Source organism: Ixodes scapularis, unplaced genomic scaffold (genome assembly GCF_016920785.2).
Source record: "Ixodes scapularis isolate PalLabHiFi unplaced genomic scaffold, ASM1692078v2 PGA_scaffold15__6_contigs__length_5221840, whole genome shotgun sequence".
In the NCBI taxonomy this organism is placed as follows: Eukaryota; Metazoa; Arthropoda; class Arachnida; order Ixodida; family Ixodidae; genus Ixodes; species Ixodes scapularis.
Genome location: NW_024609841.1, coordinates 426,820 through 442,818, shown reverse-complemented (window position 1 = coordinate 442,818; position 15,999 = coordinate 426,820). Strand labels below are relative to the sequence as shown.

General features: G+C 47.2%; 1 protein-coding gene across 1 annotated transcript in view; it reads right to left on the bottom strand.

The window, feature by feature from the left end:
- Positions 1-14,672, bottom strand: part of LOC115321603 (insulin-like growth factor-binding protein complex acid labile subunit) — a 53,791-nt gene extending 39,119 nt beyond the window's left edge. Inside the window, exon 1 of the mRNA XM_040220881.3 lies at positions 14,617-14,672. Within this exon, the coding sequence (XP_040076815.2) occupies positions 14,617-14,672 (56 nt within the window). The remainder of the gene's footprint in view (positions 1-14,616) is intronic.
- Between the last annotated feature and the right edge of the window lie 1,327 nt (positions 14,673-15,999).

The window sequence follows — 15,999 nt, the reverse complement described above, 5'->3', positions numbered from 1 at the left end:
AGAGGAATGAAATACAAAACTCATAGGCGGGCAATAGCTCACCTTAAAAATACTTGCTCTCGGTGGCCGAGAACGAACTCGTGTTCCTGATTGGAAGCCATTTGCTGCGAAGAATACCTGTAGATATCCTAAAGAACCCAGTCTTAATGTAACACAGATGCTTTGGCCGTACAGAATACAAAAGTCTGATACAAACCACAAAAAGCAGGAAATAGTGTCTGCAAGAGATGAAAAAAGACCCAAGTGGAGAGGCTTGTTCTGTTTCACGTTAGTCAAATAGTGTAGCTCATTTTGCTAAAACGATGCATATTTGCTAAAAAAAGTATCTATATTTTGCCCCATTTAGCAGAGTTTACTGCCAAGGGTACCTGCACACCAGAATAAGTCAGAATTAGTCAGTTTTTTTTTTCTTCTTTTGATGAGCGACAACAGAATCCTAAACAGATGATGAAACAAAATATGAACACAGCAAGACAGGCTAGTTTGCCTTCATGCAAGCACAGTGCCTCGGCCAACCAAATGAGGTTCTATTCTTTATCACTTGTCATATTTGGTGGGAATAGTAAAGTAAATGAAAATAAGGCAATCTCTCTTGCAGCCGACAGCTGCAAACAAAATTCATATACCTCGATGAACGACCTGGAAATAAAATTGGGTGGTTGCCAAGTGGTTTAAGGTGTCAAATTTCAAACTTACAGACTGTAGTTTTGGTTTAAGTCCTCCTGGTGTATATTTTTATCCTTATAACTATATTTACATTGTTTTTTTTTGTATTTTTGAGGCACAAGTACTTAATTTATACGCTAATTCACCTTTAGAAGCGTTTTAATTACACTCCATGCCTTTCTAGTGCTCGTAATTGATTCTTGGTGAAAGCGGTCTTAAATTTTTCTTTTCTTGCTGTCGCTGCTGCTTGCTTTCTCACCTTTAGAATGCTGACAACTCGACACAAAAGTAATGAAAAATATGTTTAAAATGTCATGAAGATCAGCATTTCCAAGCTGTACCCCTGCTTCATGCCCCGACCATGCCACCATGCCATAGCTGAGTGCAGTGACAAATGGTCCCAGGTTTGTCACCCAACCGTTTTTTGGGCTTACGGTGTGGCGCGACTCATGAAGCACCTATGCTTCGTGATGGAGCCAGTGAGCGAGGTGTGACACACTAGAGCTGTGCAAGCCACAGCTTTACAGCCTGCAAAGCGTGGGAAGATTCCTCTCCCTTTGCAGAGCTGGCATTAGCTCACCGAGAAGCTATTGCAAGCACTAGAAAGCCACAGAGTGTGAATAAAAGCGCTTCTGAAAATGAATTAGTGTGTAAATTATGCATCTATATGTTAAAACTTAAAAACATATATATGTATATATATATATATATTTAAATACTAAAAAAGGCAAAAAATAAAAAAAAAATGTTTCCAGGTGGGCTTGCCCCCAGAGCTCCACGGCCCTTGAATTCAGTTCCCTAAAGCCCGCTTCAGACGGAACAATTTCGCCCAGCAACTTCATGTCGCAACACCAGCAACACGGGCCGCCCGCGTTCACATGCAGCAACCGAATTGCTACGACTTGCCATCATCATCATGAAATTTTATTTTTCTTACAGTATTTAGACACACAGTTATATCCTAAAAACATGTTTTTATATCTTTAAATTGGGCTGAGAATACTAACTCGTCTTTTTGAAACAGTTTATTTTCAAAAATGATCCATTTCAAACCAGAACTAAGTCCTCAGTTCTCATCATCACGACCACAGGGGTGTCACGTGAAAATATTGCATTCCTGATTGGCTGCTGCCGCTTCAAACATCTCCGAGTAGTCAGAGTTGCTCGTCCACTTCGAGCCGGACCCGATCTCAGCAATTTGTGTAGATCTAGGGAAAGCCAGGGAACAACCCGCCAGCAGCCCCAAAATTGCTGGAAAGGTTGCCCCGTCTGAAGCGATCCTATACTCTGTTTCATACATAGAGTGCAACGCAGTCAAAGCTAGCGCACCGGTTTGCATTGCTGACCGTGCCTACGTTCGCCCCATAAGATAGTGCGTCCCCTGCAGAAAAATTTTAAAAAGTCGGAAAATGTGCCTCCTCGGGGCTAGTAACTGATATTGGCGTTATGATTTCAACGAAGCACAAATGTTTTTCAAGAAAAAGGAAAAGATAATGTAAACCACTTTAAATTGTTTTCGTGTTCATCAGTGTGGCAGCCGCTGGTTTTGAGAAGATGGCGTCTTACGCAGCAAGCTCAAGTACCTTTCCTGCTCGGATGTTTTCGAAGATTCGTTGTGCGAAAATCTTGAAAGAGTGCAAGCAGATGATCGCCAATGTGTACGGGAGTGTAAGAACACATTCCCCGGAGAATTCGGTCGTGAAATCCTGGAGACGGCCAGTAACGACACTGGAGTGTGCCCTGTACTGTCGCGAAGTGCAAGGCACAGTGCCTATCTGGCAAGGTGGCGTCCCCGAAGCAAAGACCTCGCAACAAGAAAGTTTCGAGCACGGGGACCGTCAAGCATGACGAGTTCACACAGAACGCCATTCGCCCGAAGGTGCATTGCAAGTGCTCCGAGAGGGAGATTTCTACCTTTGACAGCTATTTCAAAATAAACTGTACAGGCCACAACTATTGTCGTTAATGTTTTATTATAAATTTTGGGACAAGGCCGCTATCAGGGCGATTCCTCATTCTACGCTGCACGAAAGAAAAATATAACTCGGTGCTGGAGGCAAATAACACTTGCAAAGCGGCAGACCAGATGGTAGAAATCTGGCCTCTCGGCGACTTATAAATAAAAATCAAGAAGGAGGAACTGAAATATGCACTTCGTCAATGCGCACAATCTTGCAGAAAAAGAATGTCTAAAAAAGAAAGGAAAAAAAAAAAAAAAGCTTTGCGCATAAAATGGGTTTGAACCACGGCCACCGAGACGTCAATATCGCCAGAGCAGCGCCTTCTACCACTCGTCCACGAAACGCGCGGAGTAACACTTTTTCTATTTTTTCATGTGCACCACTTTAGTATCTTTGAGAGCGTTGCACGCTAAGTATGAAACAGAGTATAAGACACCCTATTGTCTGGTACAGAGACCATTTATGAACGCTTGGGTGTTTAAACGATGTACTACACATTTTACAAAAAGAAAAAAAAAATGGGTGTTTAAACGTTGTACTACCCTTTTTTCAATAGAAAAAAGCAACAATAAAAAAAATAACACATTTCAGAAGAAAAAGTTAAGGAAACGGAATGTACCATTATGTTCAGTGAAGTTTGGTGACAAGACTCGGGACTCGAGCAGGAATGCAGTCATCCGTGGTGTGACCCCATGAGACGGTCTTGCTGCTTTTGCTGGGGTTTATCTAACTGAAGTACCTGTACGAAAAGTAGAACACATGTGCATAACACTCATTATTCACAAGAAAATTTGTCAGTGTCCAAAATGACCCATGAAGAAAATTATGCGGGAATTTTCAGGCTGCGTTGGCCGAGTCACCTCTCGTGGCCAATGTTTCATAGCAACTTTAATTGTTGTGAACAGTTATAGGGTATATTACAAACAAAGTGCAATTTGGTTTTGTAGGAAACTGTAACACACAAAACGACACTTGTATACAGTATGTTGAGGTGCCTCTAAACAAACTCCAGGGTTTCATGGCGCCTCCTTCAGATACCTGATGTTGAACATGAAATATGTGCACCAAGGAGTGAGCAAACAGCGACTTCAGATTTGTCTCTAACACCAGCGACATGTCGACAAGGAGTGCAACGTGTAGAAGGTCGTCTAGAATTGTGCCAAGATGAAAAAGCAAGATGTAACGATATCAGAATAAGATCACACCAACGAAGCACCAGTGTGGTGAGACAATCTACGATGTAGAGACAGTACTCGGGAGTCAACCGACGTACGGCCGCGATTTACTTCGCAGCGACTAAAATGAAACATGGCAAAAAAAAATTTGAAAATAAAAAAACGCGTTTTTTTTTTTTTTTTTTTTTTGTTTTTTTTGTTGAGCGCAGCCGGTAGCAGAGCAGTTGGGCGGCGTCACGAAAATCTGAGAGACTCGCTAGCTTTTCTCAACTTCGTACGGCGCCAGTCGGCACCACAGATGAATGGTCGGCACTCCTAAGGCCGGTTCAGACACTTGCGTTTGAGTGCGTTTGACTGCGTTGCGGCGAGAACCGAAAGCGAGTCACCGGCACATCTGTGCTTCGTATGAAGCGTGGAATCCAATTCAAGGAATCTTCTTGGCACGCGATATAAGCAGCAGTGATGTCCTGGTGTCTCGCTGCCGCAACGCAGTCAAACGCAACTGTGTGAACCGGGCTTTAGTCTACCAGGGAAGAAAAAAGTACGAGCTCAGAGCCCAGCGTCGATCGCGACTTTCGTAAAGAGAAGCTCCGGTAACACTTCGGCGACTCGTGAGCGTTAAACAACGCCTCTTCGAACGAGCCCACGAATCCAACACGTCGAACGGTTTGCGCCGGTAAGCACGCTGGGAGCCAGGGGGCTGGAGGTTCAATATCCGAAAGAGACGAGGCGCTGGTTTCTACGTCTATTTCGCACATGAGATAACAAGCCGAGTGATAGCTAGCCGAGTGTAAACACTGACTGACGTTACATCAGAGTACACGCAGTCGAAATGACGTCTGCAACAGAGCACAGCCAGACGCTTTCAGCAGGGGACGCATGCGTTCAAATAAGCTGCGATTTCAAAACATCATGTCTCCCTTCTGTCCTTCAGTGTTCACTTTGATCTATGTATACCAAAGCACTCAATGCTGCAAGTAATAAAGTCGTCTATACGTACACATTGCGACACTGTTAGCGCGAACACGACATCGGCGCATTTTCGCATTTTACTTTTAAATATTATTAGCGAGCACGAAATTTTATCGCTTACATTATAGTACTAAACGAGCTCTTCCCGTAGCAATAACAACTTGGATGACATCCCTTATCTTCAAAGAGAAAAACTGGAAAAACTGGCGATCGCTTGTTCGCGCTAACTGTGTCGCGCTCTGTACCTTTCGAAGCGATTGAAAGTGCGTTGGTTTCACTTGGAAACCACAAGCAAAGTGCGCGACGAACTTGACGAGCTGTTTTCCGTCGGTTCCGCCGGGTTGGCGCGGTCGCGGTCGTTGCGCAATGGCGGCGCAATCTCGGCGGCTCGCTCAGCCGCTTGTCTGGCAGCGCATGCGCGCAGGCGCGCCGGCTCGCTGGGCTCGCCTCCCTTCGGAGTTCGAACTGCCTCCGAAGCTCGAGCGCTCGAACTTTCGCGCGCGCGGGTTGACGATGGAAACTTTTCTCATAAAACAAGTCTGTAACGTATCGTTTGATGGCGCAAATGCACGTATTTTTCCCGTCGTTTTTTTACAGTGGGTGAATCTTGCGAAACAGGCGACGAAGAGTGGTGGGTGAAATGTGCTCGCGTGTGGTTGTGGATTTGGTGTACGACGTAGGATTACCCAGAAAGGTGGGTCAATATCGATAAATGTGCGGGTAAGAAGCACGTGACCTGTCAAGCCCATTAATCCTCATTGTTTTATCGTGCGAACTGACATTGTCACGTATCGCGTTCGATTTGGGTTCCAACATCGGTAACCTAACTTTTGTTGCATTAAAACTGCAATAAACATTTGTTTGAAAACGATCACTCCAATGAGCACGTCGTTATTGGGCTTTCTCATTGAAAGGTAGGTCGCGGGTGTCCCAGCTAGTTATTCTGAATGGTTTGGTGGTTGTCTAGCATTTCAAGCGCTCGAGGCTGTGTGTACTGTGTGCCGTACGTACACTTGCGCTTTCGATCAATGTGAATGTGTTCGCAACGCGCAACGTTTGTGTTCTGTGTGTATCCACCTTTAATATCGTTCTCTCTCGTATTGCCGTATGGTAACTCCTGCTGTTCTACGATATCATTCACGCGATGTCGTATTGTGGGCGTACCGATATCCACATGTTGCTTCACGGGCGATCAATACTGTGTTACGTATCCTCTTAGTCCGCGGTATATGCCGACGTAATTCATGTTGGTAACTTGGAATTCGTTCGGAGATTTATCCACGCGATATTGTATTCTCCTTTGGGCCCGTGATCGACGACCGATATTTATATATCGTGTGGCCGCACAGTATGTCCATATCGGTCACCAATATGCACGCGGTGTCGTATTCTATTCCAATAACCGTAAGTTCTGTCGGGATATTGTGCTTCGATATCGTGTTGTATACCAATAACCGCAAGTTATATCGAGATATTGTGCTCCAATATCCTGTTGTATACCAATAACCGCATACAATATCGGGATATTGTGCTCCGATATGAATTCCCATCGTGCGTATTGGGTTAATCGGATAACAATAAGTTTTTATTGGTTTCCATCAACTTCATTGGAATACAATATTTCCAATAAGCCGAGTTCATATTGGCCTTTTTCAATAGGGAAGTGCGGACAGAAGCCCAAGACAGGGGTGTTCCGGCGCCCCAAACTGAAACCCAATCCGTTTGTTAACGGTCGGGCTCCGACTCTTCTCCACCGAGCCCCGCGGCTGCTCGAAGCCCTCCCCCCCCCCCCCCCCCCCCCCGGCGCGTGGGGGCGGAAGGCCAATTCCCGTTCATGCTCCCCGCAGGCGTACAGCAAACGCCCCAAAATGACGACACAAGCGTAGGCAGATAAAAAAAAAAGAAATGCCGACGCAACTATAGAAAGATAAACTTTTCTAAAACAAATCTTACTTATTACAAACAAAATACTTCCTTACCTAACAGTAACAAATTCCACGATGAATGAAAGCAAACAGCAGTTAAGTTGTTTAACGCTCGCAACAATGTATTTCTTAATTTGACGGTATAAGGGTGCCATTAAAAGAAATATGACATTTTTTTTCTTCGTGTTCGTGCGTTGAATATATTATTTGAGGTTATTTTATGCACATTAATAATAAGGAAGCTCTCCGTCGAGCACTCGATTGCCGAGCAGAAGATGAATAAAAACAACATGGGCGTTGTCAATTGAAGCATGAATCCCGAAAGGGGAAAACAAAATAAAAAAAGAAAAAAAGAAATAAAGGAAGAGAGAAAACAAATAAACCTTTGAGAAACATGCATGAGGCTTTTTTATTTGCATCGTTTTCTTGTGTTTTTGTTCTTTCGAACTAGTCTTTTCGGGCGATTTGAAACTCACCGTTTCAGTCTCCGGGACGATGCAAGAGGCAATATTTTTCTCTCTCTAAACTTTTGCGTGTGAGTGGCCGTCACTGTAACAACGTCCCATGGGCGAATCAAGAACAACTCCTGGCCGGAGATTGTTGAGAAAATGAGATACCCGACTTATTTTCTTCATTTTTTTTTATAAATGTTGCTTGTGGGGTGGATTCCCATGTGCAATTCGGCAACAAAAGAAACGATCCGATCATTTGATCGAACCACGCACTTTTTTGTGCATCGTGGAATGCGAAATGAGGACGGTGGTCCTAGAGGCCGTTGGTCGGCCAATATAACACGTCTGTGTTCTATGCCACCATTTGAATACATGTTAAAAAAAAAGAATTTTAACCCTTACTTTATCATAGTGACTTGGCGCGTCAGTGCTCACCAAATCTCAGAAACAATACGTTATTCTTGTTGTTGTTGTTGTTTTTTTTTGCCTTTTTTACACTTTGACTTAGAACTACGAACGTAAATACTTATAGCAAAGGTCTGCTTGGCAGCGGCTTCCTGATGACATCCATTAGGAACAATCTGATAGAGATGAAGCATTCAACAAATATCGCGGCCCATTGTCCAGCTCTGGAGATGCCTTTCTAGAAAAAAAAAAGGCTATTATAGATAAATGTTTCGACAACGTAATGTCGGTCTGACTTTGTAGAGCGATAATGAAAACTTTCAGCAAACCGTTACCATGTTCCGCGTGCTGCTCTTCCGGAGCGTTTGAAGCAAGCTTTTAAGCGCACACCCGAGTGGCACCGCGACCGCGGGGAGCGCGAGCTTCAAAGCATGCTTTAAAGGCTCCGGCAGTGCGGTAGTCGGAAAACCGTAACGGTTTGAGTAGTGTATTATGATACACGATTGAGCCGGAAGTAAACAAATTCCTGTCACGTACACGGAAGTAAACAAATTCCGCGCACGTACTCGGCAGCTCCTGGTATTACGCCCAGGAGGGCGGGGCCAAACCCGATCCAACCAATCACAGCGCAGGAGGGCGGGGCCAAATCCAATCCAACCGATCACAGTGCAGTAGGGCGAGGCCCTTTCCCTCTCTCCCATCCCAGTGACCAATGGGAGCTCATCGAGGTCCCGATGAGCTCCCGTCACCAGAGGGCGGGACCTCATCGAGGTCCCGCCCTCTGGTGACATACGCGGCACGTGCCTCGTACGTAATACCAGGAGTTAACCTCCTGGTATTACCACGTGCCTCCTGGCATTACGCACGTGCCTCCTGGTATTACGCACGTGCCTTCTGGTATTACGCACGTGCACGGGATGTGAACCACGTGATTTTCCCCGGGTTCGAGTTGTGTCCGTTCATGTGATGCCATCAGGGTTGGTGTTGCGTCCGACAGAGGGCGCTGCGCTGCGGTCACATGACGGTCACGTGGGATGTCATCAGCACGGCTCCCATCACGTGATTCTAACCACGTGATCTCACACAGGGTTCGAGTTGCGTCCGACAGAGGGCGCTCACGTGATGTCACACAGGGTTCGTGTTTCATCCGATAGAGGGCGCTGCGCCGCGGTCACATGATGGTCACGTGACATTATTCCGATCGCTGCGCGGTAAATGCCCCTTTTATTCGATAAAAAAGGCTCCGCGGCCGACTGGAACTCGACCGCTCTGCCTTCAGCTCAGAAGTCCAACACTGTACCCCCTGAGTTACGAGCACATTGATTCCTAGAGGGCTTAACTCTTCGTAGTTGTCCGTGTGTGCAATTCAGATCACGTGATTTCCCGCGCGCTACTTGACTTTTGTAATACGGTAAAAAAACAGGATGCGTCGTTACCGCAGGTCATGTGTCCATGGTCGTGTGACGTTGATCGTCTTAATTCGTCACCACGGCTCCCATCACGTGATGTTAACCACGTGATTTTCCCCGGGTTCGAGTTGCGTTCGACAGAGGGCGCTCACATGATGTCCTCACAGGGTCCGTGTTTTCCCCGGGTTTGAGTTGCGTCCGACAGAGGGAGCTCACGTGATGTCACACAGGGTTCGTGTTGAATCCGAGAGAGGGCGCTGCGCCGCGGTCACATGATGGTCACGTGACATTATTTGAATCAGAGGACTTAACTCTTCGTAGTTGTCCGTGTGTGCAAATCAGATCACGTGTTTTCCTGGGACTTGGCTTTTGTAATACGGTTAAAAAACAGGATGCGTCATTGCCGCAGGTCATGTGTCCATGGTCGTGTGACGTTGCTCGTATTGCTATCACGTGATTTCGTGCGCGCGCGATTCAAACGATGCTCGCGGCCTCGTAGCCTCGTGGCGCCCCCTTAGCTGTTGCAAATGGGGTCTTCGACCCGCTGAATTTCGGCGTCATGTGACGGTCCCAAATATCAGCAGCAGCTGGGTCCCGCTAAATTGGGGTGAAATGTAAAATTTCGAAGCTCGCGGACCGTGATTGATGTTCATCCTGCGTAAAGCTTTAAAGTGGCCCTGTTAAAATTCGGGGGCAAGCCCCGTAAAACTTTGCAAACACCCAGCGTATTTTGGCAATAGGCGCCATCTAGTGTTCAATGTGTGAAGTGGTCCTCGTCAAAATTGGGTGCCATCTGATGGTAAAAGCTTCGACCCGCTATACATTTTGGGCGTCATGTGAAGGTCCCAATTAGCACCAGCTGGGTGTCGCTAAATTGGGGGGGTGAGGTCACGCTGAAACTTTGAAGCTGGCGGACCGTGTTAAATCTTGGTTCAGCGTAAAGCTTCGAAGTGGACCTGCGTAATTTTGGGCCAAAGTCTTGAAGCTCACAGACTGCGCTGGACCCGGTGATTTGTTTTTCAATAGACACCATCTAGCGTTAGAACTTTGAAGTGCTCATCCCTCAAATCGCGTTGACATCTGGTGGTAAAAGCTTCGACCCGCTAAATTTGAGCGTCATCTGAAGATTTTCTTAGCACCAGCTGGATATCGATAAATTTTGGCTGGGGTAACGGTAAAACATTGAAGTTCACAGGCCGTGCTACATCTTGGTCCAGCGTGAAAGCATTCAGTGACCCTGTGAAATATTGGGTCTCAGCGTAAACGTTTGAGAGCTCACAGACCCTGCTGGATCCCAGTGAATTTTGGGATAGGAGTCGTTTAGTGTTAGGACTTTGAAGTGCTCATCGCTAAAATTGCTCACATCTAGTGTTAAAAGCGACGACCCGCTAAATTTGGGCGTGACATGACGGGTCCTTAGCACACCTGGTCAGCTGTATCCACATAATTTTGAGGGGTGACGGTAAAAAATTCGAAGCTCACGAACCGTGCTAAGCTGAGAAACAGCGTAAAGTTTTGAAGTGGCACTGCCATATTTGGGGGGCTGGCCCCTGCGTGTAAAACTCTGAAGTGGCCCTGATGAAATTTCGGGCCCAGGGCGTAAAACTTTGCACAGTCCCAGCCAATTGTGGTGCATCCGACACCTAGCGTTAAAACTTTGAACTGGTCGAAGATTATTTTAAACTTCAATGAGATGAAGATAGCATTTCCTCTTCTCGATTTTGCGCGAACACAGTTTACATCTGGGATTTAGGCGTATGAGTTGACACCTTCGTTCATAGATGGTGAGCGTTTTTCTTGCTAAGCGTCTTCGTTGTTAGGGCATGAGTGACATCTGGCGGTGTGGCTGTGACCTTGCCACATCTTTTGCTGAAAAGTTAAATTGCTCGTGTCGCTGCTCATCCGTATTTTCGCGCGCGCGCAATTCAAGTCCGGGCTTTGTGAGTTGCCGATTCTGTTTGTAGATGGCGCGCACCTGAATTACTTGGCTAGCGTGAACTTTTACCATTATCACGCGAAATGTCTCCCTAATTTTAGCGACAGCTTGGTAGATGGCGTCGTCAAGAATGAACTTCTTCAAGGTGTTCCGCAAAAGGTCCTCCGGATACCCCGCGTTGACAAGCCTAAGATGCTGAAAATGAAAACCTCTTTCCAAAAAGTGTGGGCATGACTTTGAAAAGGACGACGAAAAGAGTGTTTTTACGATAACGTGTTGAACTGATTTAGAATGATTGGTAGAGAAAGAAAGCACGGGATTTTTTGTCCTCTGCTGCAAGGACCAGCATAGACCCGAAGAGAAAAGGTGGAGGCGAAGCTCTAAGTACTGTAGGCCCTCATGTGAAGGATCCTCTTTGGTAAAACTGAGTCCAGACGACTTAGACGTGAAAGCATCCATGATTTCCTCGAGCGATTCAGATTTTGGGTGAATGACAAGGTAATCACGGCCATCTGTCAATCAAAGCCCCCAAGGGGGTGGGGCCAGCCCCGACCAATCACAGAGCCGCAGGGCGGGGCCTCTTCCCTCTCTCCCATCCCAGGGACCAATGACAGGGCATGGGCGTTGGCCAGTAACCAATCGGAGCTCGCCCGGGTCCCACCCCCCCGAGGTATGCGTGTGACCTCAAACCTCAAACCTCAGACCTCAGATCACAAGCGTGGTTGAGCAGGTGTTGACAGCTGTGGTCATCTGGTAAGTGGCACGCGGCTGACACACGACGCGCACGTGACTTCACACCTATACCGAGCGCGTAACCCGAGGGCGGGACCTCGCCGAGCTCCGATTGGTTACTGGCAAACGCCCATGCCCTGTCATTGGTCCCTGGGATGGGAGAGAGGGAAGAGGCCCCGCCCTGCGGCTCTGTGATTGGTCGGGGCTGGCCCCGCCCCCTCGGGGGCTTTGATTGACAGATGGCCGTGATTACCTTGTCATTCACCCAATATCTGAATCGCTCGAGGAAATCATGGATGCTTTCACGTCTAAGTCGTCTGGACTCAGTTTTACCAAAGAGGATCCTTCACATGAGGGCCTACAGTACTTAGAGCTTCGCCTCCACCTTTTCTCTTCGGGTCTATGCTGGTCCTTGCAGCAGAGGACAAAAAATCCCGTGCTTTCTTTCTCTACCAATTATTCTAAATCAGTTCAACACGGTATCGTAAAAACCCTCTTTTCATCGTCCTTTTCAAAGTCATGCCCACACTTTTTGGAAAGAGGTTTTCATTTTCAGCATCTTAGGCTTGTCAACGCGGGGTATCCGGAGGACCTTTTGCGGAACACGTTGAAGAAGTTCATTCTTGACGACGCCATCTACCAAGCTGTCGCTAAAATTAGGGAGACATTTCGCGTGATAATGGTAAAAGTTCACGCCAGCCAAGGAATTCAGGTGCGCGCCATCTACAAACAGAATCGGCAACTCACAAAGCCCGGACTTGAATTGCGCGCGCGCGAAAATACGGATGAGCACGCCTTAGCGACACGAGCAATTTAACTTTTCAGCAAAAGATGTTGCAAGGTCACACCCACACCGCCAGATGTCACTCATGCCCTAACAACGAAGACGCTTAGCAAGAAAAACGCGCACCATCTATGAACGAAGGTGTCAACTCATACGCCTAAATCCCAGATGTAAACAGTGTTCGCGCAAAATCGAGAAGAGGAAATGCTATCTTCATCTCATTGAAGTTTAAAATAATCTTCGACCAGTTCAAAGTTTTAACGCTAGGTGTCGGATACACCACAATTGGCTTTGACTGTACAAAGTTTTACGCGCTGGGCCCGAAATTTCATCAGGGCCACTTCAGAGTTTTACACGCTGGGGCCAGCCCCCCAAATATGGCAGTGCCACTTCAAAACTTTACGCTGTTTCTCAGCTTAGCACGGTTCGTGAGCTTCGAATTTTTTACCGTCACCCCTCAAAATTAAGTGGATACAGCTGACCAGGTGTGCTAAGGACCCGTCATGTCACGCCCAAATTTAGCGGGTCGTCGCTTTTAACACTAGATGTGAGCAATTTTAGCGATGAGCACTTCAAAGTCCTAACACTAAACGACTCCTATCCCAAAATTCACTGGGATCCAGCAGGGTCTGTGAGCTCTCAAAAGTTTACGCTGAGACCCAATATTTCACAGGGTCACTGAATGCTTTCACGCTGGACCAAGATGTAGCACGGCCTGTGAATTTCAATGTTTTACCGTCACCCCAGCCAAAATTTATCGATATCCAGCTGGTGCTAAGAAAATCATCAGATGACGCTCAAATTTAGCGGGTCGAAGCTTTTACCACCAGATGTCAACGCGATTTGAGGGATGAGCACTTCAAAGTTCTAACGCTAGATGGTGTCTATTGAAAAACAAATCACCGGGTCCAGCGCAGTCTGTGAGCTTCAAGACTTTGGCCCAAAATTACGCAGGTTCACTTCGAAGCTTTACGCTGAACCAAGATTTAACACGGTCCGCCAGCTTCAAAGTTTAAGCGTGACCTCACCCCCCCCCCCCCCCAATTTAGCGACACCCAGCTGGTGCTAATTGGGACCTTCACCTGACGCCCAAAATTTATAGCGGGTCGAAGCTTTTACCATCAGATGGCACCCAATTTTGACGAGGACCACTTCACACATTGAACACTAGATGGCGCCTATCGCCAAAATACGCTGGGTGTTTGCAAAGTTTGACGGGCTTGCCCCCGAATTTTAACAGGGCCACTTTAAAGCTTTACGCAGGATGAACATCAATCACGGTCCGCGAGCTTCGAAATTTTACATTTCACCCCAATTTAGCGGGACCCAGCTGCTGCTGATATTTGGGACCGTCACATGACTCCGAAATTCAGCGGGTCGAAGACCCCATTTGCAACAGCTAAGGGGGCGCCACGAGGCTACGAGGCCGGGAGCATCGTTTGAATCGCGCGGGCACAAAATCACGTGATAGCAATACGAGCAACGTCACGCGACCATGGACACATGACCTGCGGCAATGACGCATCCTGTTTTTTAACCGTATTACAAAAGCCAAGTGCCACGAAAACACGTGATCTGATTTGCACACACGGACAACTACGAAGAGTTAAGCCCTCTGATTCAAATAATGTCACGTGACCATCATGTGACCGCGGCGCAGCGCCCTCTCTCGGATTCAACACGAACCCTGTGTGACATCACGTGAGCTCCCTCTGTCGGACGCAACTCAAACCCGGGGAAAACACGGACCCTGCGAGGACATCATGTGAGCGCCCTCTGTTGAACGCAACTCGAACCCGGGGAAAATCACGTGGTTAACATCCCGTGCACGTGCGTAATACCAGGAGGCACGTGCGCAATATCAGGAGGCACGTGCGTAATACCAGGTGTTGTTAACTCCTGGTATTACGTACGAGGCACGTGCCGCGTACGTCACCAGAGGGCGGGACCTCGATGAGCTCCCATTGGTCATTGGGATGGGAGAGAGAGAAAGGGCCTCGCCCTACTGCGCTGTGATTGGTTGGATTGGATTTGGCCCCGCCCTCCTGCGCTGTGATTGGTCGGATCGGGTTTGGCCCCGCCCTCCTGGGCGTAATACCAGGAGCTGCCGAGTACGTGCGCGGAATTTGTTTACTTCCGTGTACGTGACAGGAATTTGTTTACTTCCGGCTCAATCGTGTATCATAATACACTACTCACCTAGTTTCCGAAATGGAGAAGATACCCAGCAAACCGGCGCAGATTGATACTAACATCTCGTTTGCAGTACGATCTAAGATGACTAACGAAACGGCAGAGAAACTGTTACCCCGAGTAAAAACACCGGTCATAAGGTTGTTAGAGGTCATGGCACAAGAAATAACCAGAGACCAAAAAGAGGATGATAGTCTCCAGCGATGTTACGGGAACCTCGACAGGAAAACACGGAAATGGAGATCGGGCGTAACGACGCAATACACTATGAAAGGGGATATGTTGTTTCGGAGATGCGAGTATGATTCGGGCGACGTGATAGATCAACTCATCGTGCCAACAATGTATCGGGAGAACGTATTAGAGTTGGCACATGATTCCCTTACGTCGGGTCATCAAGGTGTGAAGAGCACAATTGCTCGAGTATCAAACGACTTCTTTTGGCCCGGGATGCAAAGCGATGTCAAACGCTATGTAAGATCTTGTGACGTGTGCCAACGTACAATTCCGAAAGGAGCTGTCAAAAGGGCACCAATGATACCCATGCCCATAATTGAGACACCTTTCCACAGGGTAGCTATTGACATTATCGGACCGATAACACCAACGTCATGTAAGGGCAACAGGTATATCCTTACGATGGTCGACATGGCCATCAGATACCCTGATGTGGTGGCGCTAAGAACGATTGACACGCCACATATAGCAGAGGCACTTGTAGAGATGTTCTCCAGGTACGGAATACCCAAAGAGGTCTTGAGCGACCGAGGACCTAATTTCACTTCGGACCTCATGAAGGAAGTCAGTCGTCTATTATCATTTAGGCAGTTGTTGACAACGCCATATCATCCCATGTGCAACGGACTGGTGGAGCGATTTAATGGAACAATCAAACAGATGCTCAAGAGGATGTGTCAGGAGCGGCCCACCGACTGGGATCGGTATATTCCAGCCCTGATCTTTGCTTACAGAGGGATACCCCAGGCCACGTTGGGATTCGCACCCTTTGAGATGTTATACGGGCGGAATGTAAGAGGCCCCTTGACTATACTGAAAGAGTTATGGTCAAATGAGACTTTTGACGAAGAGTTAAAAACATCGTATAAGTATGTGTTGGAACTGAAACACAAGCTAAAGAAGATGTGTGAAGTAGCACACGAGAGCGTTGGAGAAGCTCAAACGAAACAAAAAAAGTACTACGATCGCAAGAGAGCCAGACAAGAAGATTCGAACCAGGAGACTTAGTGCTCATTCTGCTGCCAAGCGATCGCAACAAGTTGACCATGCAATGGAAGGGCCCATATCAAGTTACCCGGCGGAAAGGAGAGGCGAACTACGAATTGCTCGTTGGTGGAAAAAGGAAAACGTTCCACGTGAACTTGTTGCAAA